The sequence below is a fragment of the Cebidichthys violaceus genome, unplaced genomic scaffold, assembly GCF_023349555.1.
Source record: "Cebidichthys violaceus isolate CVI_PGR_0920_01 unplaced genomic scaffold, fCebVio1.0.p SCAF_4, whole genome shotgun sequence".
NCBI lineage: Eukaryota > Metazoa > Chordata > Actinopteri > Perciformes > Stichaeidae > Cebidichthys > Cebidichthys violaceus.
In genome coordinates, this window is record NW_027176594.1 from 15,293,616 (window position 1) to 15,317,275 (window position 23,660).

The 23,660-nt window shown below is 40.7% G+C and overlaps 4 protein-coding genes across 5 annotated transcripts; 1 reads left to right on the forward strand and 3 right to left on the reverse strand.

Moving 5' to 3' along the window:
• tspan34a (tetraspanin 34a) lies at positions 1-5,534 on the reverse strand. Its single transcript, XM_068727675.1, has 8 exons — positions 5,455-5,534; positions 3,822-3,913; positions 2,720-2,935; positions 2,029-2,103; positions 1,820-1,927; positions 1,313-1,447; positions 1,104-1,196; positions 1-494 (listed from the first exon to the last, which is right to left on the reverse strand). Exons 2-8 carry the CDS (start codon positions 3,876-3,878, stop codon positions 438-440), a joined length of 741 nt encoding a protein of 246 aa, XP_068583776.1. The 5' UTR covers positions 3,879-3,913; positions 5,455-5,534; the 3' UTR covers positions 1-437.
• Positions 5,535-6,019: 485 nt separating this feature from the next.
• LOC137885149 (ras-related protein Rab-3D-like) lies at positions 6,020-13,508 on the reverse strand. Its single transcript, XM_068727300.1, has 5 exons — positions 13,365-13,508; positions 11,012-11,245; positions 8,234-8,352; positions 6,977-7,101; positions 6,020-6,860 (listed from the first exon to the last, which is right to left on the reverse strand). The coding sequence occupies exons 1-5, from the start codon at positions 13,374-13,376 to the stop codon at positions 6,673-6,675; spliced, it is 678 nt and encodes a 225-aa protein (XP_068583401.1). The 5' UTR covers positions 13,377-13,508; the 3' UTR covers positions 6,020-6,672.
• A 1,204-nt stretch (positions 13,509-14,712) lies between these two features.
• pld6 (phospholipase D family, member 6) lies at positions 14,713-20,151 on the reverse strand. Of its 2 annotated transcripts, none has more exons than XM_068727357.1 (4): positions 19,122-20,151; positions 17,924-18,105; positions 17,208-17,437; positions 14,713-15,557 (listed from the first exon to the last, which is right to left on the reverse strand). In XM_068727357.1, exons 2-4 carry the CDS (start codon positions 18,100-18,102, stop codon positions 15,328-15,330), a joined length of 639 nt encoding a protein of 212 aa, XP_068583458.1. In that variant the 5' UTR covers positions 18,103-18,105; positions 19,122-20,151; the 3' UTR covers positions 14,713-15,327. The 2 variants fall into 2 exon arrangements, with proteins under 2 accessions (XP_068583458.1, XP_068583459.1); XM_068727358.1 differs by having other exon boundaries at positions 18,721-20,151.
• LOC137885199 (transcription elongation factor 1 homolog) lies at positions 19,801-21,878 on the forward strand. The gene is made up of 4 exons (XM_068727359.1): positions 19,801-19,891; positions 20,230-20,366; positions 20,468-20,538; positions 20,912-21,878. Exons 2-4 carry the CDS (start codon positions 20,251-20,253, stop codon positions 20,974-20,976), a joined length of 252 nt encoding a protein of 83 aa, XP_068583460.1. The 5' UTR covers positions 19,801-19,891; positions 20,230-20,250; the 3' UTR covers positions 20,977-21,878.
• Positions 21,879-23,660: the final 1,782 nt, after the last annotated feature.

Consider the following 23,660-nt stretch of genomic DNA (forward strand, 5'->3'; position numbering starts at 1 on the left):
TAAAAGGAGGTGATATTATGATATTTATTATTTCAATATGATCAAACATACAAAAATAAATGTATTATATTACAGCTTGCAGTGAGTGTGAGGGAAATAAACAACTGCCACGACTTATGCAGATTCTTTCTGTCCTGTGCATCATCACATATTACTAACTATATGTATCAGCACATACAATGTCTGCTTCTTAAAACATAAATAAATCACGGTATAAATGTGTACAGATATAGTTCTGAAACTAAGAATGTATTGCATTACCTCTCCATTTCAATGCTCTACATAACGCATGTAGAGCATTAAAAGTTTGTCTGTTTGATAATCAGTCTGTTTTGAATCAAATACAAAAACCTTCATCCATAGAAAAACTGCTAAAGCCTACAAGTACGATTTCTTCACCAATTAGAATGGCATTATCTTATCCCAAACAGGGAATTTCAAGCCTTGTTGCCAATATTCTTGTAGAGGACCATCGAAACCACCATGGCAGCAACCTGTGAAGACAACAGTTCATCAACACATTATCTAAACACAGTGTAATAGATCTGACATACAAGTAACAGATTGTACAAATTTAATACAGTTCTGTAGGATATACTCTGCATAATCATTGATTTCTGAAAAAACCCAGGCACTGGATCACAACTAAACCATTTTAATGTTTAAAAGTAAATCAGTTGTAAAGGGTTTGTAACAGCCTAAATTGACAGTTCAAGTCAACTTATGCTGGAAATATTTCCCAGGAGGTGACAGTGTTAACATCGTGTGACACCAAAATCAGCAATCCTTAGTGGCCTGAAAGTCAAAGTGGTCAAATACCAAGCAATGAAACCAGCAACTCCTCTCACATTGTCATCTGATAAATTGTTATTATAAAAATATCAATTATAGCCGCTTCAAAGGTCACTATGTGTCCACAGACAAGTATTGTAACAAGTTAGTAAACATGAACCAGAGATGTTGCCTAGCAATGCAATTCCAGTCTCTATTTATCAGAACATGGCAATATGAGAGATCATTTTCATTCAAATACCGCTCTATAAAAGCAACTGTGTGGCCAAAGTTTATGTAATGTCTGTATAATGTCTATTTGATACTGATACCTCTAGAGCAGCGATTCCTAGAGCCACCCCTGCAATGATCACAGCGTTTTCCTCTATCAGCTGCAGCAGCATTGTAAAGCAGCCATCAATCATCTGGAAGGGAAACACCAGGTTTGAGCAGAGATTAGGAATGACTTGCGCTTTGTCACACTCAATGGTTTTGTTGCTCACGCTCACTGAGTTAAACCAAGAGTAGAGTGGTCTCCTACCGAAAGATGTGCTTTGTCTGTAGTGCACGTGGTGATGGTTTCATTGCAACATGTGACTGGATAAAGACCTCCGGTGTCCTTGTAAAAAGCAGAGCCGTCGAAATCTGTGTAGTTCTTGTATCCGCAGCACTTAAACTAGAAGGAAACCACAACAAGTGTTAGTCACAAATCTTAACAAAAACACAATTTAATAGTCTTAACTCCACTGCTGTGATGCTATAATGTAGACAGAGGTGTGGATTATAAAAATGTAAAAGAAAATAATACACATTCCCATGAAATTTGGAAAAGGAGACAGTTTTGGTCATCAGCATAGGGCTACTCTTTTCACTGTAGCAAAGTAACAAAGTGTGTCTTTACTGCAAATCCACAGAGTATATTCAAGTAATCAAATACCTGTGTGAGCTGTGGGGAAAAAAGAGCCACTACCTTTGTCTCAAAAGTTGCATCAACTGAGTACACATCAGGACTTTACTTCACTTAAAAGATAGATTAAAAATGCAATACCTCATCCATGGTGGCGTTCCAGAGAGAGGTGAAACTCTCATTGAGTCCATACTGCTCTTTAATGGTTGCTTTAACGTCATCCTCCAGACGATCAAGAATCTGCATGGCCTGAGAAGGACACAATTTTTTAGCAAAGCTCTTCAGGGTTTTTCAAACTAAATCTGACCAAACGACAATTATTGCCAAGTGGATCCTTGAGAGCCACTTACCACATCCTTGAAGACGAGCAGCAGCACAGCTCCCGCTACCTCGATGAGGAAGATAATCAGCACAATGCTGAAGAACTGGATGGTTGAGAAAATCATAAATGATGGTGTAAAACTTTCACTGTCAGACAGCATTGTGAATCCATAAAACCTCACCAACAGAGTGAGAAACAGGCCTGGACAAAGAGCATTCAATCATATTTTTACGATTTTCTATTTTCAGTAGAAAGACAGCAAATCTAAAGCTACATGCTAAAATATCTAGCACATTCATACCAGGACCGAATGAGAAGGCATTCTGCTTGACTTCTATGGTGAAACAACCGTAAAAAAAACATAAACCTTTACAGCTACCAGAATTCACATTTCATATCCAAAAAAATCTCAGATGTAGAGGCAATTCTCTATTCTCACCAGTTTTATTAAAAAGATAATAGTTATATTTCAAAAGAAGGTTTATGTCATTTTGAACATACCTCATACTACCACAAGTAAGAAATGAATTGAATGTTATCTTATTAAATCAGATTATTTCATTTAATATTGTGATCCATTATGTTTTAAGTAGCTAAAAAGGTCTAAAAGGTTGTGGCATTATTTCAAATTTCTATAAACTTTTCTAAAAAACGACAAGAAGATGCGCTAAGTTCCTTCAATCCTATCCAGTGCAGTTGATCTATCAAACATCACTCACCGTCAGCAGCATACACCTGCTCTCCCTGACAGCTCCGCAGCAGCCCAGGAAGCCAATGACCAGCAGCACAGCGCCCACTGCGATGAGCAGGTAGGCGACGTTGACCAGCTGGGATAACCCAGACGGAGTGCCCTCCACGCTATCCAGCAAACCCAGCAGAGAACTGCTGTCCACCTTCACCCACACTCCCACACCCAGGATGCAAGCACCTGCCAACTGTGTGTTGGGTGAGGAAAGAACAGAGAGAAAGAAGAAAGAGAGGATACAAGGATGTGGAGTTAAAGCATGGAGGAATAATAGTAAAGTGTTATAGAATATGCAGTGCAGACATGCTGAAAAGGAGTTGTTTTTTTTATAATCAGGAAAATGCAAAAGTTAAGAATCCTAAAAAAGGTTGAATTGTAGGCCTTCCATTAAAAATACTTGTTCTGTGATGAACTGTGGACATGAGAGGTCATTAGCAGGTGATCACGAGTTCAGCGAGTTCAGAATTATTTAGAATGTTTAAAAAAAGATAAAAAGAATAGTTCGACATTTTTGGAAATTAGCTTATTTGCATTTGTGCCTACGGCAAATATGAAGCTACAGCCAGCTGCTGGTTAGCTTAGCTTAGCATAAAGACAGGAAGCAGGGTTTATAAACTAGTCACAGTAGTACAGGCTAGTACTAACCAATCACAGCATAGTAGTACTAGCCAGTACTAGCCAATCCCAGCACAGTAATACTAGCCAGTACTAGCCAATCACAGAACATAGGGCAGGACTAGGCAGAACACTCTTTGGGGGGAAAAAAATGTTATGCTAAGCTAAGCTAACTGTCTCCTGACTGTATCTTCATCTTTAGCTTACAGACACAAGAGTGGTATCAATCTTATCGTATAACTTGTGTGTTTTTCCCAAAATGTCAAACTATTCCTTTCAGCTATCACTGAATATAGGAAGTACACAGCTAACGTATTGCTGTAAAGGAGAATTTTATACTAAGCCAAAGTGAATAGCTTGCTAGTGCTCTCTCGTCTGTTTTCTTCCGGGACCAGGCCAACATGAAAAAGAGCTGGGCAACAGAAGTCGAAAAGAAGTAGTTTCCTTTTTTTGCAACTTACAAAGATGCCACCATTGAAGACAAACATCATCACTTTGAGAAAGCCGGAGCAACACATCTTGGCGTTTATATTTCCTTCTTCTTTTTTTCACACTTCAATAAAACAGAGAAGAAAAAAGGTTGTTAAACTGAGCCGATAGCTAAATTATAGTGTAACTGGTCACACTTCCTTATTTATCTGTTAGGGGATTTTGGTTAACTGCACAACTTTGCATTTTACCTCTCATAGGAAAATCAATGGTATGAGAATGGCTGACAACACAAGCGAGCACCAACGTGGGTCAAGCGGCATTTGCTTTGGTTATACATTAACCACAGTAACTGGCAGGAAAACACAAGGGGTCTTAATCTCCTTTAAATTTGGCAGGTTTGTTCTGCTGACCTAATCCCGGGGTTTCGGTTGATGTGTGAGATAAATTGCTCGTTCATACCCACACTTACTTGTTTTTTTAAATCTAGCCTTGCCTGCAAGTTATTTAAAGGATTACCAAGCACACCTTTAAGTCCTGTGATACGTTTGTGGGTTTTCTCTTTACACATAAGTCCCCATCTGGTAGAGAGGCAGCAAACTCACTTCCTCCATCTCTGAACTTTTGTACTTTTCATTGTAAAACTGTATGAGCAGTTTTATAGTACTGTGGTTCTCTCTTGCAATTTTACCATCCAATTATTACCACTATATACATCAGCGGCTAGTAAAAGTGTCTTTTCTACAATGTTAAATGTGTTCACGACTTGAAATGCAGAATGCCATAACATTTATGAAACACAGGTTTAAAAAAGGTACCAAGTAAGTATAGGTCATGAACATGTTATGGTATGTCATGATATGGTTGCAATTATTCAAATGTCCTCCGATGAGTTAATGATTAGGTAATTAAGGAAAAGTAGTCTTATCAATTTATTGGTTGTTACACTGCAAGTAGCCCAGAAAAGCCATAAAACTAACATCCTTGTCCTCAACCTTGAACAACTTTGTTTTTGTTCCTTCTGTGTCAGAGGTATGAGCTCAGTTTTATAGTTATTGATCCTTTTATCTTCCTTATTGCAGCTTTGGCTGTAATATTCATTGGGAACATACCGTTTCCAAGAGGCTATAAAATGCTTTTATATCACCAGGAAAATCCCACGTTGTTTGTTTGGAATGCGTTTAATGGAGGCCAAATCAAAGAATCAGAGAACATTTTTAATTTCTGACATCAACTCTTTTATTTGAAATGTAGCGTTTTGTTTTTTTATATACTATTAAAGAGAAGCGAGTTGGATGATTTTTGGTTCAACTAGTTTGTTGGCAAACATAATAAAGTGTCATATATTTAAAGTGAACCCATTCAAATATGACAACTACTCAAACAAAATAATAACAATCAGGTTATCAGCTACCTCAAGGTAAATATGATTGATTACGAGGGAAATATCAATTATCTAATTCAAAACATTTGTCATTCATCATCCCTTAGTTCTATTACTAAAGTAGCTGGAAAGGTTCTCTTCTCTCATACTGGATCATGTCATATGTTAATTCGCCATAATGTGTTTTTAACGCAGGTTTATGCAAGAAATACTTTTTTGTTGTTGTTGATCATATAGTTGGATGATTTAATTAAAAGTATGAAAGAGCATGAAGCTCTTACCTGTGCTGCTTTGTCTGTCTGTCCGCTGAGGTCTGATCAACCAGGAGTGTCTGCTCAACAAGGCTTTTACATGCTCCTTTATCTTTATATATACACACACACACACACACACACACACACACACACACACACACACACACACACAGATAAAAAAGAAAAAAAAGGGTTCATGCCCTAGACGTCACCGACTTTGCTTTTGGGCCAAGCAACATTTCCTGTTGACCAAAGTCCCTTCAAAAGTAGAACAGAAACTTTCATGTCCAGAAACCTGTAAATATATAATATTGATGTTCATGAATGATTTGCTAAATTCAACACAAAGCTAAAGAAAAAGCCTAAATAAATGAATAACGTATATAAACATAAACTTGAGGAATAATTCATGAGCTAATAAATGGAGACACATTTTTGGGGGGAATACATGTTTGACTGTTGTTTCATGTTAAAGTGACTAATTTCTTAGAAACTTATAAATAATTGTTCTTATTATTTAGAAGCGTTGTTTAATTCAGAAAAATAACATTAACATAACAGACTTTGTGCAAATGAAAACCAACAGACGTACTGTATGGATCCACATCTTTTAATCCACACGTATAGAGACACAATAAACCTGGCAAAGGAAAAATTGAATGAGCATCAACCATTAAAAGGTACAAAAAAGAAAAATATAAATTAAAACCAAATGACAATATCCATCCAAAACAGTAATAAGACTGTAATGACACAGCACCCTTTAGGTATGTTTGAACTTCCTTCTTCCTCAGCAGGACAAGTTCACAGGGGACACAGTGTGTGCGGTAACGAGTCACAGTGATGCATTTCTGTGCAGCAGCCACAAGGGGGCGGCATGACACAGGTAAAAATCCCAGACATCCCCCCAAACAAGGTCTCCTGCCATTCAGTTACATCCTCACCTGCAACAGGTGCCTTTCACCCACTAAGTACTGAAGCAGAGGTGAAAGAGAAAAAGAAAAGGCACAGCCGCTCAGTGCAGCTCTTTGGCATCTCAGTGTAACAGTCACTTTAGAATGACAACGAAGTGGGAGTCGTCACCAAGTTGTGAAAAGATCAAATAACAACAAAAAAAGGAGCTAAGCATCCATTATTGCAGTAACATGAATAAGTACATCTACAATGATCGTTTTTGGACAATCCCGTAATCTGTGTGTGTGTGTGTGTTTGTGTTTGCTTTGTGTGAATTCCCACTGCCAGCCATCAGCACGCGCAGCCGCCCGGGCCGCTGCGGGGCGTCTCCTTCAGACCGGCTTCCTTGTGATTGGCTGACGGACTGGCGTCGCCGTTGACGCTCTCGTTCATCCTCTCGCAGATGACGTCCACCAGCTTGTCAAACACCTGCTTCACGTTGACGTTGTCTTTGGCGCTGCCCTCGAAGAACTGGAAGCCTGCGGAGAGCGGAGGAAAGAGAGGCGCTTTGTCTCGTGTGTTCTTGCTGAGTGCATGGTAAAAGTGTGTGTGTGTGTGTGTGTGTGTGTGTGTGTGTGTGTGTGTGTGTACCTACCGAGCTCTGTAGCCAGTCTCTGGGCATCTTCGGTGGGGACCTGCCTGTCTTCTTCCAAGTCCAGCTTATTGCCGACCAGCACTACTTGAGCGTTGCCCCACGAATACGTCTTGATCTGGGTTGCCCTGGGAAACAGCAAAGCAATGTTTTCACACAATAAACAAACTTTAGTGTATTTACCTGCAGCCAGTGGTGGAAAGTAACAAAGCACATTTAATCAAGATCTGCGCTTAAGTACAGTGTGTAAATACTTCACTTAAGTATTTAAATTTAATGCTCCTTTTTTACTACTTCTGTCTGAAAGGTAAAGTGACTTTTGTACATTATAATATTACATACAAAACTTATCAACTTACAAGTGATTGAAACCAACTCAACCAGTAGTGAGAAATAAAATGCGACTTACTTATTAACACATCAGTAATATCGTTCCAGTAATATGACGTATATAGCGACATAACACTCTAAAAGAGCTTTTTTTTATTGCCACAAGTACTTTTACATTTCACACTGAGTGTGATATATATAGATATATATCTATATATAGATATATATCTATATATAGATATATATCTATATATAGATATATATCTATATATAGTAGAGGGCGTTTTGTGCCATTTTTAACCTATGAACTGCAGATCTTTTATAAACGTCAATATTAACATCTGTGTTTCATCACAGTACAGTCAAATTATTTAACTCACATCTCAAAGAACACAGTGTGCAGTTACTCTTTTAGTAATTTTGATTGCAGGAATTTAACTTTTGCCCAAGAAAAAGATAAGCATACTAGTTCCTCCACCACTGTTTAAAGATGAAGAAACAATTCCAAACAATCAAGTGTCATAGGACAACACATCGCTTTGAATTGTTCGTTACGACTTAAAAAGAAAAAGAAATTGTGAATAAAAATGAATTAGTTTAATACGTTTTCTGAATCTGCTCTTACTGCTCTTATGATTTTACAGGGCAAACATTGCCAGAAGAATTAAATGTTCATATGACAGCTGTGATACGTGTAAATAAGAAAATAATAATTCAATTTGTACTTATTTATAGTAACAATAATGGTCCAAAATGATGTGAAATTGCATAGCTTTAAGTAAAAAAAACCTTTCAAATGTCTTTTGGGGACAACCCCCAAACATTTAATCTCTCCTAGTATCTTGTATTCACTGTAGAAACTCAGAATGGTAATATGATCGCTGATAACGGCCGATACGCAGGCCAACATGTGAATACTGGTCTACCCACCAGTCCTGCACGGCGCAGAACGACTCCTGGCTTGTGATATCGTACATCAGCAGGAACCCCATGGCTCCTCTGTAGTAAGCTGTGGTGATGGTCCGGTAGCGCTCCTGCCCCGCTGTGTCCTGTGAACACATGACACACCTGAGGAAGTCTGTGTTGCTGAAACCCCAGAGGAGCAGGGAGAGGACGGGGTTAATCAATGACTTCTGGTGGAACAGAAGCTAATCCTTCCCGGCATGTGTTGATGCTGCCACACCCTGTATATACACCAGGATGTATGCTTCTCGGCTGTGCCTAGAACTGTTTAAGTGTTGGATGAAGTAGTGTAGGGTTGAGCCCTCACCTTCCAACAACATTCAGTAATAGATCTGTCCTACGGAGTCAGTCTGCGCGGTAAGCACATTCAGCTCTGGCAGCTCAAACCCATGCATCTTTCATGAACCCCGCTGTCTGGGGACGATGTTGAACATCGACTGTCATTAGCTGCAGAGTGTGAGGAATGAGTTTACTCCACATCCGTGACAGGCAGCGGCGTGTGAGAGGGCGAACTAGGGAATGTGGGGAGGATAAACAGTCCGTGTTGCGCAACAACGCCTTCAAAAGCACGATTCCCTCTGCCATCGCTTGAAGCTGTATTTTAGGACCTCTCAACCCCAGATAATTACCTCAAGTAAATTACAGCCCTGGCATTAAATAGACTGCAGTCTTGTATGCTTAGTGTTGCTGATATAGTGCCAGCAAGCCTGTTTGCTCTGTACAGAATATATATATATTTTTTTGTATCTACTGTGGGGAGTGAAAACGCTTCCTGAGCATTCTCTTGGAAACCTCTTCATAAAATAATGATGATTCTAAACGAACACCTCTGCCGGAGGCTAACTAGACTCTTTATCTGGTTAAACCTACTCAATAAGCATAATGTTTGTTCTTCTCAGTCTTGTTTATGCGAGAGAAGAAGAGACTTTTGGTTCTTTTCTTTATCCTCGATGATTGTGATACCCCGCTGTCCTATTTATACAATACTTGGGCCCCATTGAGAAAATAATGATTTTATGCTTCATTACCAGCCAGCAACCTCAGGGACTAAAAGTGAAGCCAATGCTGAAGCGCCTTAAACTTGTATTCTCTCTAATGGCCATCAGGAAGCGACTCCTCTGGTTTCAAAAAGAAGTCTGATTGTTTAGAAGTCTATGAGAAAATGAACCTACCTCTCACTAAACATTGTGAACATGAGTTGATGGTCTCAATCACTAGTAGGGCTGCAACAACGAATAAAATCGATTAAAGTCGATTATTATTTTTTATTAAAAATTCGTTGTGTCGCGCGATTATTACGCCACTCAATAAGTCGCGGAGATGTTTGAGTATAATAAAAAAAGTTGAGTTGAGCGCGGAGCAGAGCGGAGGTAGAGGAAAGACCTTTGGAGAGACCTGTAACGTTGTTCTGAAACACACGGCGGAGGAAGAGAAATCAGTACGACCTAAGTCATCCAAGGTGTGGGAGCATTTCACACTAAATAAATCTAAAAAGTGTGTTAACTGCAAGATATGCAAAAGCGACATGGCACGACACGGGAGCACCACGGCGATGATTCAACACCTAAAACGTAAACATGTTGGAGTCCTTGATGAGGAGGAAGAGTTCAACAGCAGGTTAAGTCACCACAGAATCCTACTGTTGTTCCATTTTGAAGTGACGAACGTAACGTCCCTCCAGTAGCTCTCCTGGTGCTGCTGTTTACAACTTATCCAGCTTGACAAGCATGACAAGTTAGCGTTAGCTCGTTAATAACAGTAGTAAAGCAGGGGTGGAATAGTTTGCAAGACTAAAGACACGTTTTTATTCACTCGCCTTTTCCCCGCCGATTCATCGATTAATCGAAAAAATAATCGACAGATTAATCGATTATTAAAATAATCGTTAGTTGCAGCCTAGTTTTAAGTCTGCTTCAATACAGCATGATGTTCATTTAGTAAATTATGGTCCATTTAGAGTCAAATAGAGTATGCTTTAGGGCGGGGCTACCTTGTGATTGACAGGTCGCTACCACAACGTTGTCCGGTCTGGGAGTTTGATGGGAATATTTTAAGGAATTTTGTTCCTTCCTAAACACATTCACTTAAAATCTTGCAAACATTAACATCTTTGATGCAAAAAATATTAGTCCTAATCCTAAAAGAGTCTGTTTGCAGCTTTGGTTCAATAGAGCTAGCCACGGGCTAACTGCTAAAGGTGCAAATTAGCCTTAAGGGTATACAAACGAGAGCCAAACCAGGTGACTAACTCTAACTTTTCCGGGCAGTCTGCAACCGCCACAAGTAGCAGCACATATGTAATATCAGAGTTATTAAAACATTTTAAGCGCCAGATTAATTAAGAGTTAAACCTGGCCGAACTGAAACACAGTGTGCCAGCTTTTTACGTCTCTGCACTGAGCAAACATCTATCAGTTTGTTCTGGCCTTATCTGCCAAGCGTTTACACTTTCTTCCTGCTGCAGAGGAGAAACCACACTATGAGCGCGTGACGGTAAACAGTTTGAAAGCAGCAAGGTGAAGGAGAGTAAGGGATTTTGAATTAGCTGAGCGATTCTTTTTCATGCCAGGATAAGTTGCCAAGCTAAAAGAGTACAAACCACTTAAAAAAGGACAAAAAAGATAATGAAAAATCCTATTATTCTACATCTCAAAATGTTGCTTTAATCTACAATAAAGTCACACAGCTTTGTCTTTTACAAACGACTGGTGTTTACGCCACATGTGGGAGATTTTCCCAACAAACCCAGATCTGAAGTTTGACCCGCTTGTCGCTCCTGTAGATGGTCTTGACTTTGAAGTCGATGCCCACTGTGCTGACAAAGGCCGAGGTGAAGGAGTCGTCTGCGAAGCGGAACAGGAAGGAGGTCTTCCCCACGCTGCTGTTGCCGATGATCAGCAGCTTGAACATGTAGTCAAAGTTTTGGTCGGCTGCGTCTCTCTGCTCCTGGCCCGCCCCTGGATCTCTGGCTAGAGCCATCTATCAGAGGAAGTAGAAGAACGGTCTGTCACACTCCCGACTCCATGAACACACTGAAACTCATTCATAGAAAAATCCCACCATTCTGTGCTCTCATTGTGTGAGGATCGGTTGCTTTTCTCAGTTTGACATCATTGTAAATTGAATGTCTTTTGGTTTTGGACCGCTGGTCGAACACAACAAGACGTTTCATGATGTTGCCTTGGGCTCTCGGAAAATGAATTCCTGACATTATGTACGCTTCATCCATTAAACAGCAAACATAATCAACTGACAATGAAAGTAATCGTTTGTCAAAAATAGAACAGAAATCCCACATAGAAACAGGAGACTTCAGTACAAAGAAGTATTTACAGGGTTAGGGTTAAGTAAATTCCTAAACACACAGGATTAATGACTATAGCGCCTGATTCTTTCTGTACTCAAATACATATTTTTTTTATTAATTGTTAATGTATTAGTCAAAAACAGTACTTCTTTTGTCTATGAGACTGTTAAATGAATATCTTTGTATTTTGGACTACGCCGAAACAAAGAGAGCGATTTCATGACATGAACTCGGGCTTTTGGAGACAGTTATGGAAAAGTTTCCACTGCATTCTGATACTTCATGGACAAAATAATCAATCAGTTAACCAAAATAAACAAACTACAGATGAACTGATAATGACACCAAATCTTTTGTTGCATATAAAAAGAGTTTAACAGAGATTATTGTGGAGGGAACGTGAATGTGAGGAATTCGGTCACGTCAACTAATGGCAACTGAAAAAGTGAGGAAGACATGGGACTAGTGCAACGTCCAGGGTTTCCTTTGTATACCGGCGTATTATAGAACTATTTGCAACATGCAACAAGTATGTCAACTATGCGCTCAGCTGATAAACTGCCTACGTTGGCGAGAACATGCAGACCCATATATCCCTGGTTGGTACTGGCTTATTCACTGACGGGGGGGGGGGTTGATGTGGTAACAGAGTAACATGTGTTTGAATATCAGAGTGAGGAATCTCAGCTATTTCAGGATTCACACTCACGTGCCTGGAATTCATCCACTCTTGATAGCTTAGCAGATGCTGATGTTGGTAAATGGAGGTGTTGTTTACCATCCATCCCTCTCATCCCTGTGCTATGAATCACAACCGGGACAAGATCCTTCTACTGTTTCTCTTCTCTATCCGTCACCCGCTGCTCTCTCTCTCTCTCTCTCTCTCCTCGCGCTGCATAAACTTATGGGGTCGGTGGATGCTGAGCGGTGGGCGAGGCAAAATAGACTATCCTCCCCTCCCTGTGCATCTCATCCATCATCTGACCATCCATCGATCCATTTAAACACACGCCCATATTTATCTTCTCTCTCTCTCTCTCTCTCTCTCTCTCTCTCTATCTCTCTCTCTCATTTCCATCCATCTATGCATCCCTGCTGTCATCATCCATCCACATCTCATCAACTCCCCACACTCTCCTTCCTCACATCTTTCTGCATCACAAGGAGGCTGGCTGACCCATCCATTCATCCACACATCCTCCTCCTCCTCCTCTTTCAGAGAGGCAGGGCTGAGTCCTGTACTCCTCCCTGATTGCTGAGATCTCTCTGGAGACCAGCTCAGCATTACCACTTCCAAGACCATAAAGAGGGGACTTGGCGACCTGCTGCTGTACCCACTCACACGATGATGCTCCACGCGTCAGTATGAGAACACGCAACACTGCCGTGTGTGTGTGTGTGTGTGTGTGTGTGGAGACGTATAACGCTGGGTGTTCATCTCGCAAAGGAAGCAAAACGTCACTTCACATCTCTGTTGTCATCTGGGCTGAAGTAGTTTATAGAAATGGGTGTGTGCACTTCGCAAGACCAGGATACTGTTCGCACGGGGACACATGGGGTCATACACTTGTTGACACATGGAATCAATCTAATGATTTCTATACAAACCAGCCCTGATGTTATGCAAACTCAAAGATAAAAAGTTCTCTGAGATGTACGTTAAATTGAGTGACGCTAGCCTACTGATAGTTAGCCTAATTTGCCTAAACTGCCACACCATACGGTAGCTGAACTCCGAACTCATGCCATCAAAAACTAACTAACTAACTACCGTGTGAACGTTAAACTCACCTTGATTGCCATTTATGAGTCCGTCTCCTCCGTCCGTCCTGCGGTCTTCCACCTCTACCTGTAAGACGATGGGCGTGCGCTGCCGTCGGCCGCTCCACTTAAGGCGCTCCGCTCCCGGATCTCCAGGCTGTGCATGTGCCTAACACTGGGACACCGCCGGTGTATCCACAGTCAAGTCAGCCGTGGTTATATGAACGGAACTTCCGGTAGAGACTGTCAAAATAAAACCACGACATTTCTTTCTCTTATCGTTTGCGAGTTATTTGTTAAAGCAACTTCGGAGCAAATGTGCGCTGTCATTGTTTTAGTTTGGTTTGTGCATGAACATTGCAATGTTCGGTACTACATACAGTATATGGTGGCTGTTGCTTTTCATCCTCTGTGATCATGTCAAGTGTTCATACCATAGAGTGGTACCATAGAGCTACTATAAATTATAATAACTATACTCAGCGAAGGTAGTATGTAGAGCTGTGACTAGTACTCGCTTTGCTAACCCATTAATGTTTTGATTTTTGTTTGTTTAGATGGATTCATTGTTCAGAACACTATAGTGAAAAATGCTGCATGGTGACATCAAATGGCTGGTTTTAACCGACCATCTAAGACACTTAGCAATTACTTCCACTTAAATAGCTGGTAACATCAAATGTTAGGCAATATTGTATGAGAAATTATCTAAACAATTCATCAATTATTAAAAGTATTTCATATTACAACAATAAAATCAGGTGACTTATCAAAATAATTTGAAATCAGTATGGAACTACATTGACCCAATTTGCATGAGCGTTTGTCCTGCCAAACTTTTAATTTGAAGGTCTAATCACCACATTTCCGGAATTATTCTGTCGCGCTTAATGCCGTTTCAATAGTAAACTTCTGGCGGCCCTGCTGTAATATGTGTTGAACGGCGCAGGCTTTACGCACTAGTAACGCATCAAAAACTCATGACTCCCAGCTGAATTGATCACTTTCACAGCGTGGATAAAATATAGCAGCTGATTCCTGAAGTCTAACATTGCCATTTCATACGCTGAACTACGAGATGCAAATGGGTGAAATACAACAAGTCTTGACTAAACCCAAGTGGTCCTGGCCTTCATCAGCAAGCGTCATCCTGACTGGGAGCAATGCAGAGGAGTCATGCACCCAGGAACATTAATCATGCCCAAAACAGATCAGCTCTACTTGGGGTTTTTGCAAACCTCAAAGGGTGGTATTGTTAAGCTTTGAGAATACCAGCAAGTTTTTGTGCTGTAACGCCTGAGTCAAAGCAAATCATGTTTGTGCAAGAGAGAAAAGAAACTACAGCTGCGGGGCAGTGATGCAACAGACCTGCCAAAACTGCAGTGTGAAAGAGGGTTTTTATTGGTGCTCTGCAAAACCTCGTCCCTGAGAGCAGTAGCAGGCAATAAACAATACACTGGATTTATACAGCCACTGCAAGTTAGAGCAGACTCATACACTGGGTGAGCTGTGGATGATTGTTGTTTTTATAAATAAAAAGGTATTAAACTTAAATTCCTAACTAGCCTAGATGATCCTTTTAGTCCTAAAGGAGAAAAAGTATGATCTAATAGATTTATTACATTATGACCATTAAGAAATAAGATGAATTTGATCACCTCGGGGGAGATATTTAAAAATAAATGCAACTAGAATTATTGTAAACCTGTGACACAATATAAAAAAAACATGAACTTAAATAAAAATCTTAGGCCTGTGCCAAACAGAAGTAAGCCAAACAGGAACTCTTAACTGCAGACTCAGTCTGGTAAATCGGACAACTCTTATGATACATATTTAAAACAAAACTGACATGAAACTTTCCATCATCTTGAACAGCAACATTGTCACTTTTAGTCCTCTGAACTAAAGTAAAAGAGTCAAAAGCTCGACATCACAAGATAAAATTCCGTGGCTATTCAGTCAGTCGTAAGATCTGGCGTCAGACTTTTGGTCACTTGGGGCGGAGGCACCTGGCCGGGTCGTTGCTCTCCCACAACCTGTGGAACTCCTCGATGAAGGGTCGCACCAGGTCCGGCTCCTCGGTGACCAGGACGTTCTCCATGTTGCTCTGCACTGCCGTCTGCGTCCAGTTGAGGGAGCCGGTGACAAGCAGTCGGCCGTCCACCAGTGCGAACTTGTGGTGCATGTGGACGGAGCTGGCGTCGTACCGCGCGCAGATCCCTGACGGGGAGCAGAGGAAGGAGAATGTCGCCAATGAGAATGTGGAAGCACTACACAGGTCACTACACGTCATTTCACCAAAAGCTCTCAACACTTAACATTTAAGGTCACATATATGTACTGATGTGAGGGTCCCGGGACAGAGGATGTCGCATGTGTACAGATTGTAAAGCCCTCTGAGGGGAATTTGGGATTTTGGGCTATATAAAATAAATGTAATTGTATTGAATGAATGTTTTCATCCTCTCCATAAAACCATAGGACGCTTGTTTCTCTTCTCTTTTCCAGACAGAGCAGAAGAAATCAACAGGATGGAAAAACCTGCAAAGGAGCTGTAAAAATATGACAATCAACTTTAAACCTGGGCTGATTGCGTACTTACAGTTATTATGATTACTTACTTATTTCTTGCTATCAGCTTTTTGAAGAATTTTATGATATTGTAACTGAAAATTAGCTTACTAAACAACTGCAGAAGCTATTTTTCATAAACCAAGCTTATACAGTAAAAAAAAAAAAAAACAATAATATTGGTTATAATACGGAATATGGTTCGAACACTAAATGCTTTTCTAATCTTTTGTGCAGAAATTGATTCTCATCAGTTGGGTGCAGTAGAAACTGTCTTAGACGGAAAGATTACTTTCGGGTATTTGATCTCGGTTTGCGTCACACTAGGAATTTTTACATTGGAGTGCAGACAAAATTTGGAGAGAGACTGCAAATCCTCTTTTGAAAGGGTAAGTTCACGCCCCTTTAAAGAAATTAAAAAACACCTAACAGACATGTGTTTTTAACGGTCCATTTCTCTTGCAAAGGAACTTATCCCCTTGACCCCCTAATCGCTCTGGGTGAAATTCCCATTTTGGCTTTTTGGAAATCTTTCCGTAACGAGAAAGTGCACCTGGCAATTAAAAGTTTTGACATCTCTTCAGTTTTGACCTCAGGGCGCAGACAGTCCGGAAGATTCTCCTTCTGATGGAAAAGTTTGGACAAACCCAAACCGGTGACAGCAAACCAGTCACCTTCAGTTATTTGAGGATAATAATAATAACAAAAAACGGATTCTGCAGACAAAACAGATTCAGTATGAAAACAGGAGTGGATTGTCTCTTGGCTCTCACGAGGTTTGCAGTCGACACACACTTAGAAACACTTTGCCTAATGAAATTTGCTGCCCTGTTTGCCAATTTCTTACTTACTTAATTCTTACTTAACAATATACAGTGGCGGTAATTTATTAAATGCAGAGGGCAGAGAGAGAAAGTGTGACACAAAAATCTTTCAGAGCTCACAGGAGGGCTCGCAGTGGAAACCTCCGTTCACCCAGACGGTTCCTATCATCACACAGGGACCCTGTGGGACTTACTGACAAAGACACTGATAGTCCGGGAACACAGACAGAGGAACCTGTTATTGAGTGAGACCAGAGTCCTCCTTCCCGTATTTCAGGAGAAATGTGTCCATAATAACGACCCCATGGAGGTTTAGCGTGACTTTTTATCTCTAAGAGCGCTAAAAATGACTCCCTGGTCTCCCGTTTTGTGAAATTGTAAGGGTGATTCGTCACAGTGATTGTTAAAGTCCCACAGTTTATATACTTCACAATTATTTTTATTTTTTTTAAATAATCAAATTTGTTTCCCTTACCGGCCTTGCGGAGGACCCCTATCTGGGAGCCAGGGATGGCGACGTAGTGCTTGTCGGTGAGGACTCGGACGGTGACCCCCCTAGCGTGCAACGCTAGCACGGCCCTGCTCAGGTTTACGTTGGAGAAAGCGAAGACGCACAGGTCCAGGGAGGAGGAGGTGGACAGGATGCGGTGGAGAAGACGGGACAGAGACGTCTCTGCGCCATGAGGCAACGGGCAGAGACAGGAGCTGGAGGAGACGAAAACAAGAGAAAATAAGACTTGTACTTATTGTCACATCATCTGCAGAGTGTGCTCAATATCCGGCATGCTTTTCTTTCCCTTTTATATATATTATAACATTGCTCACCCAGGGTGTGCTGAGGAAAGTGAGGAAACCAACTGTTGCGTTACAATAACTCTATTTAGCAGAAATAATGCAGTTTTCAAGCCGGCAGAAACGCAAATAGACCCAGTGGTTCATACTTATGTTTAAATTTGGTTTTCTAAGTATTATTTTATGTGAATAAAACAACATTCAGTTAACAACCCTGTTAAGTGAAAAACAAGTGGGATGAGGAATGGTGATTACACTGACTAAATCCACTTACTGAAAGCATCTTGGGGCAGTGAATTTCTTTTTGCATCAGTGGCCATTATTACAACACACTTGACAGCGACACAGAGAAAAATCACAGCTTCCTTTAACTCGCTGCAGCAAGTATGTTTCGCTCACCGTGGCGACAGAGAAGTGAAGACATGCTCCACACAGGCAACCTCTGAGGGGAAGAAGAGGACCTCGTTGAGGGTCACAGGGGGCCTGAGGCGCCGGAGGAGCCGGCCGAGCAGCTCCACGCCGAGAAAGAGCGCCACCACACCCAGGCTGAGCACTTTCACCGTCCACATCCCCGACATCGGCTACAAAACGGAACAACGTTTAAGGGACACACGTGTGGTGGAACGCAAACTTTATATATGACCATTACATGTTTTTGTGGGTTTTGTTTTACATGACTTGAAATTTGCATACAGGCATCATAAAGAATAAATTATGGTTATGTTGTCGTTTTTGCAAATGTTTTTTTATGGTTGTTTAGGAAAATCATGAGTGATTTATTTAACTAACTAATTTATCATTATTTTCTGACATTTTAGAGACGAAGACAATAAAGCAAAAATAATCAGCAGATCAGTCGATGATGAATATAATAATCTTATGTCAAATAAAGAATATCTATAACTCTGCATGAAACCTATATGAACGTTGTTATAATCCTGTCTGACAAATTACACACCTACTGAACGTAATTATACAAATCGTATAAATAGTGTATTTAAGCATTTACCAACTTATGAATCACTTATTTCATATTTTTTATTGTGACTTGAAAAGTGTTCACTTTCTTTAGTGGTACTCAATCAGTGGTGGAAGAAGCACTCATAACTCTGCTCATATCTGGCAATACTGTTCTGTTAAAAATAAAAACTATTAACAGCAAGATATACCTAAAGCATCAAAGTAAAAGTACTCACTGGGCAGAATGGAAATTGGAAATTCTCAAGTAAAGTAAAAGTACCTCAAAATTGCACTCAAGTACAGTAACGTTGCTTGAGTTTATAGCTAAGCAAAACAGCTCACTAAATTGGTTAAACCACCTAATTAAGCATTAAAAAAAGAACTAAATTTGACTTAACTAACACGGTGGAACCAGTGTTTTCTCGCTCCTCAGTGACCCTGATTACAAGGTGATGGTGGTTTATAAGTCATCATTCCACATCAATACCAAACACCGAGGAGAGAAGACGCACCACAAAGTAAAACCATTTGAACCACGCTAACAGCCAAGATGTATAAGGAGTTAACTTAATGTTTACTTAACTTCGCAGGACATGTCAAAACACATAACGGGAGTATTTTCGATAACACACCAGACCTGAGAGATGGCTTCTGTCGCCACCACGTGGGAATAGATTGCTGCAGGACTTAGTACCGTTTAGGACGCTGTTGTGGTTATTACACGAGTTAGCATTTTTGCACTTCCGGTTCCCTTGTCTCGAAGTCAATAGTTTTTTTGAATGAGTTTTTGGTTAGATGCCCGAAATAAGGTATGTGGTTTACATAAGCTTAAGGGATTTAAAAAATGTTTTCTACGACATAAAACACGGCAGTGAATACCACTCTCGTGTTTTTAAAAGCTTGTACGTGTCTTAAAGGGGGCGGTTGCTAACGAGCGGCTAAATGAGACTACTAAACGTCATCACAGCGACGAGTCCACTCGTTGTGCACTCTCGCGCTCATGCGACCGTGGTGTAGTTCCTTCATAGCCAAACGTTAGCTTGTTACTACTGCCGTTTGCGTTCACGTTTCAAATTTCATTAAATTGGTGTTCATCTGTAAATACTATCTTGCTGAACAAAACGTCTTAGTATCATACACGTGAGTTTAGCACATAGTTTATTTTCTGCAAAAATCTAAAATCCAATGGAAAAATCCCATTGTTATGTATGCGAAGGGAAGCAGCGGGATGCTAACTTCCGGTGTTGGCATCTGACAATCAACATAACTGACACGCGAGAGAGCCAATGACTGGCCGTGAAGCACATGCTCTCCTCCAATCACTTAACGTGAAACACAGTCGCCGGTGCCGGGTCTTTGACGAAGCCTCTTCCACCTCACCGCAACGTGTATTTTCTGAAAGCAAAGGTAAACAAGATTAAGCTATTACTGGATAACATTAAACAACCACGATCAAGTTTAATCGCTACGGTTACTTGAGGCATAACCAATGATGCTCTCTTACGTGGTCTGTTCAACTCGCCTTTTGATCGCGAGGCGATTGTGTTGTAACGTTGCAGGAGACTAACAACAAACATGCTAACGATAGCCCGCTAACTTTAGTTGCTAACAATATGGAGCAGCAGCTGGAGATGATTTTTAGTCGAGAGTTTCTCTTTTTTGGGGGGATTGTATGTTTGGTGCTATTCAACCGTCGCACGTGGTCTACTTATTGAAGCTGCTTGTTTTATCGCTTTCCCACACAGACTCGACTCACTTTGTGTGCAATGGGTCGCCGCAAGTCAAAGAGAAAGCCCCCCCCGAAGAAGAAGATGACGGGAGATCTGGACTCTCAGTTCACCTGTCCGTTCTGCAATCACGAGAAATCATGTGACGTCAAAATGTGCGTAAAGTGACACCAAACGCTGGTCTGCTACACGTTTGATTCGTTGATTTCTTAAGGTGATTGTTGCCAAACTTTTTCTTTTCTTTTTCCATCAACAGGGAGAGAACCAGAAATACTGGAATCATATCATGCACGGTCTGCTTGGAGGAGTTCCAGACCCCCATTACCTGTATCCTTATTCATACATACTTTAACAAAATGATGACGGAAATATAACAATTATTTTAGTAGCTTTTAGTGTTCATGTTTTTTTCTTCTAATAATAGTATTTAAACAAAATGTATTTGCACTTTCTACTGGATCCCACAAAGGGGCCCAGCGTGGCTTAGGAGACCTCCTCCCCTCACACCTTTACGATTAGTTTGGGGGCTGGTTATGGTCTCCCCTCCATATACAACCACCTGTTGTCATGTGACTGATGTTGCACACTTATTTCACATTATAATAACATCTGTATTGCGCTGCAAAGTAGTGACCATCCTGCACAGACTCTTACTCTTCAACAACAAAACCCTTTGAGGCCTTAACCCGTTGCTCCTCAGATCTGTCGGAGCCAGTCGATGTGTACAGTGATTGGATAGATGCCTGTGAATCAGCCAATCAGTAGCCCCCGTGGAGCTGGATGACTTTGAGGAACTTGAAGAGGATGAGGACGTGGCCCATTAGGATCCAGCTGGTCAGAGGACATTTAGGAAACTTTTAATTGTTCAGAGGTTTCCATATGGTCATTTACAGTTTGTGTAAACTGCAGCGACACGACAAAATTTCAGTTTCGATATTTGCGACGTGACCGGATTTGTCTTCAGACATTCAGCGGGGCTTTCTATTTTCAATATACAATTCTTTTTTCTTTTTTTTTTGTGGCTCCAAAATCCTATTTTTAAATAGTATTATTCTGCTATTCTGCAGGGTTCTGCTTACTTTTTTTTAATTGATAGATACTGTTAATTTTTTTTGTATTTTTAATAAGCGTCCTGTAATGTAAGTGAAAGGGCTCCCTCCCATCTTGGCATTTTAATGTGAAATCAATAGAGAGTTAAATCTTTTCGGGTAGCATTACAAGAGGGAGACCTGCCTCATCTATCATACACTGACAGTTCAGGCATGATGTTACTGGTCGTGTCCACAGTCGTCCTCATCCTCATAAAGACATTTGTGTCACAACATTGGGTCATTCCACTGGTTAGAGGAACGGGAATGTGTGAGATTTACGCTTAGCTGCTAAAACCAAAGGTTTTGAATTGTTCTTGAATCATTGAGTTTTTCATTTGATTGTATGTTTTGGGCTTACCTTTTCAAATAAAAAAAATCACAAAAAAATAACATCAAATGATCTTTATTATGAAGTGCATATTTACAGAATAGTGTAATCTTATCTTGAAATCAAACGTTGATATTGACTGCTTATTTTCCTACGCAGCAGCCGATAGTATTGAAAAGCAGGCTGCTTTTTACAAAAATGTAATACACTAAGTGTGATCTTGGAAATAAAGAAGCAATAATACTTGATATCAGTATGCCTTTATTTGTTTTCATTGTATAATGAACTTAATGTACTGTGTTTTAATGCCACTTTGAGGGTAGATTTACTGACACACTGGATTTTTTTCATGCCTTTTCTTTTTGTGATGAAGATGTGGTTGTTTGACTTTGAGTTGATTTAGTTGAATGCAAGTCTTTTTTTCTTTTCTTTTCTTTTTTAATGGTTGAATGGGAAAGGACTGAGTGATGATATTGACATAAACATCCTGTACAGCACTGAGCACCACCAGCTGGTGACAAATGGAGGGACAACTTCAGAATTACAGTTGAGGTTTAATTACACTGTTGAAGAAATTAAGCTTTAATAATTTATTAATATTATAATATATTAATTTATTTAAAAAAAAATCATATCCACTCATTTTGTCAGTATCAGTAGATAATAAGCATCTTAAATGACCCTGTGCTGAGTATTATATAATTTCTAGTAATGTTGAATGAGGTGAAAACACACTTGGTGACTTCCAAAGGTGTGTTTTTCTTTTTATTTGAGTTTGTACTGTTTCACAGGTGGAGTCAGCCATGAACTTTTTGGTTTTAAGAAAACTTACAAAAATGAGATGCCCTCGGCTAGTTAATGGAAGGGGGAACCACACACACACACACACACACACACATACATAAACACTCATAAACCCACAACACATGTACAGCACTTCAATTGAAAGGGGTCAAAGACACCAGGCAGTGCCAGTTCCAAAGTAAAATATATCGGGTGCACGCGGCTTCTGATCTCCCGTTGGCATCTGTGGCCGTGACACATTTTTCAGGAGTCCGGCATCCGCTCCTGCCCGCGGAGCCCAGGATGAGGCTGAATGAAAGACGACACAGTGCAGCGGGGGCCGGGCACCAGGCAGGGCTGAGTGATAATAGATGAGATGTGGAGTGCCCGCCCGGCCTCTCCACCCAGGTAGAGTGTCCGTGCATGCGCGCGCTATGCTGCGTGCTGTGTTTGGCGACGGACCGCAGCTGGAGGGGGGTATTGACGACGCCTTACGAAACCCGCTGGAGGAGGATCACAATGGGGAATGATTATCACTTAGTGTCTCCTCTGTCTCCCCGAGCGTCGCCTCCCACTCCCTCTTTCTCTCTCTCCCTCCCATTCAGCACGCGAGGTCAAGTGTCACTCCCGTCTCCGTTGTCAAGGCTGCCAATCACCCACACAGTGGGTGCGAAGCAACGGTTGCCACGGAAACAGAGCGATTTCGGTTGCTAGGCACCTGGAGCTGTGCTCACAATAGTCATTTTGTTGCTTAGAAGCACACACACACACACTCGCGTGTACACAAATACACACAAAACCAGAGAAAGGGCTTTGCCAGATCAACAAGTTTACACAACGTCAGTGTGAAAATCTGTATAAATTATAATTACACACAGTGCTAATAAATAAGCGATTTGCTTACGCAGTAGTAAGAAATCATGGAGTGGTGCATGAGAAGAGTGCAATTCATCACAGGCACATTTGCAAACGGATGCTAATATATTGCTGAATTTGCAATGAAATGTTGATTTTCTAATTTATAATACTTTTGCAATAATGCTAATGCTCCAAAAAATATAAACCGGGATGTTTTATTCCAACACCTGATTAATCAGTGCACGTCCCGACATCTCAGACCCACACCTCGACTTGATCAATAAAAGACATAAACATCCATCACTCTGACTAAAAATAGTTACCCATAAAATCAATCAATCCCTTATTTCCCCACTGGCATACTGGACCCGGTGAACCCATGCTGTGTG

Bases quoted from the DNA above. Each gene is read 5' to 3' on its own strand.
- LOC137885149 (XM_068727300.1), bottom strand. The intron at 8,353-11,011 runs GTTTGTTGGGAA...ATGTGTTCACAG, and splicing joins GGGTCAAACTTCAGATCTGG to GACACAGCGGGGCAGGAGCG. The intron at 6,861-6,976 runs GTAGGTACACAC...CGCTCTCCGCAG, and splicing joins GAGACTGGCTACAGAGCTCG to GCTTCCAGTTCTTCGAGGGC.
- pld6 (XM_068727357.1), bottom strand. From the start codon at position 18,102: ATGTCGGGGATGTGGACGGTGAAAGTGCTCAGCCTGGGTGTGGTGGCG. The intron at 17,438-17,923 runs GTGAGCGAAACA...CGTCTCCTCCAG, and splicing joins TTCACTTCTCTGTCGCCACG to CTCCTGTCTCTGCCCGTTGC. The intron at 15,558-17,207 runs GTAAGGGAAACA...GCTCCCCGTCAG, and splicing joins AGGGGTCCTCCGCAAGGCCG to GGATCTGCGCGCGGTACGAC.
- LOC137885199 (XM_068727359.1), top strand. From the start codon at position 20,251: ATGGGTCGCCGCAAGTCAAAGAGAAAGCCCCCCCCGAAGAAGAAGATG. The intron at 20,367-20,467 runs GTGCGTAAAGTG...TTCCATCAACAG, and splicing joins AAATCATGTGACGTCAAAAT to GGAGAGAACCAGAAATACTG. The intron at 20,539-20,911 runs GTATCCTTATTC...GTTGCTCCTCAG, and splicing joins GTTCCAGACCCCCATTACCT to ATCTGTCGGAGCCAGTCGAT.
- tspan34a (XM_068727675.1), bottom strand. From the start codon at position 3,878: ATGTGTTGCTCCGGCTTTCTCAAAGTGATGATGTTTGTCTTCAATGGT. The intron at 1,928-2,028 runs GTAAGTGGCTCT...TGTCCTTCTCAG, and splicing joins TGCTCGTCTTCAAGGATGTG to GCCATGCAGATTCTTGATCG. The intron at 1,197-1,312 runs GTAGGAGACCAC...TTTCCCTTCCAG, and splicing joins CAGACAAAGCACATCTTTCG to ATGATTGATGGCTGCTTTAC.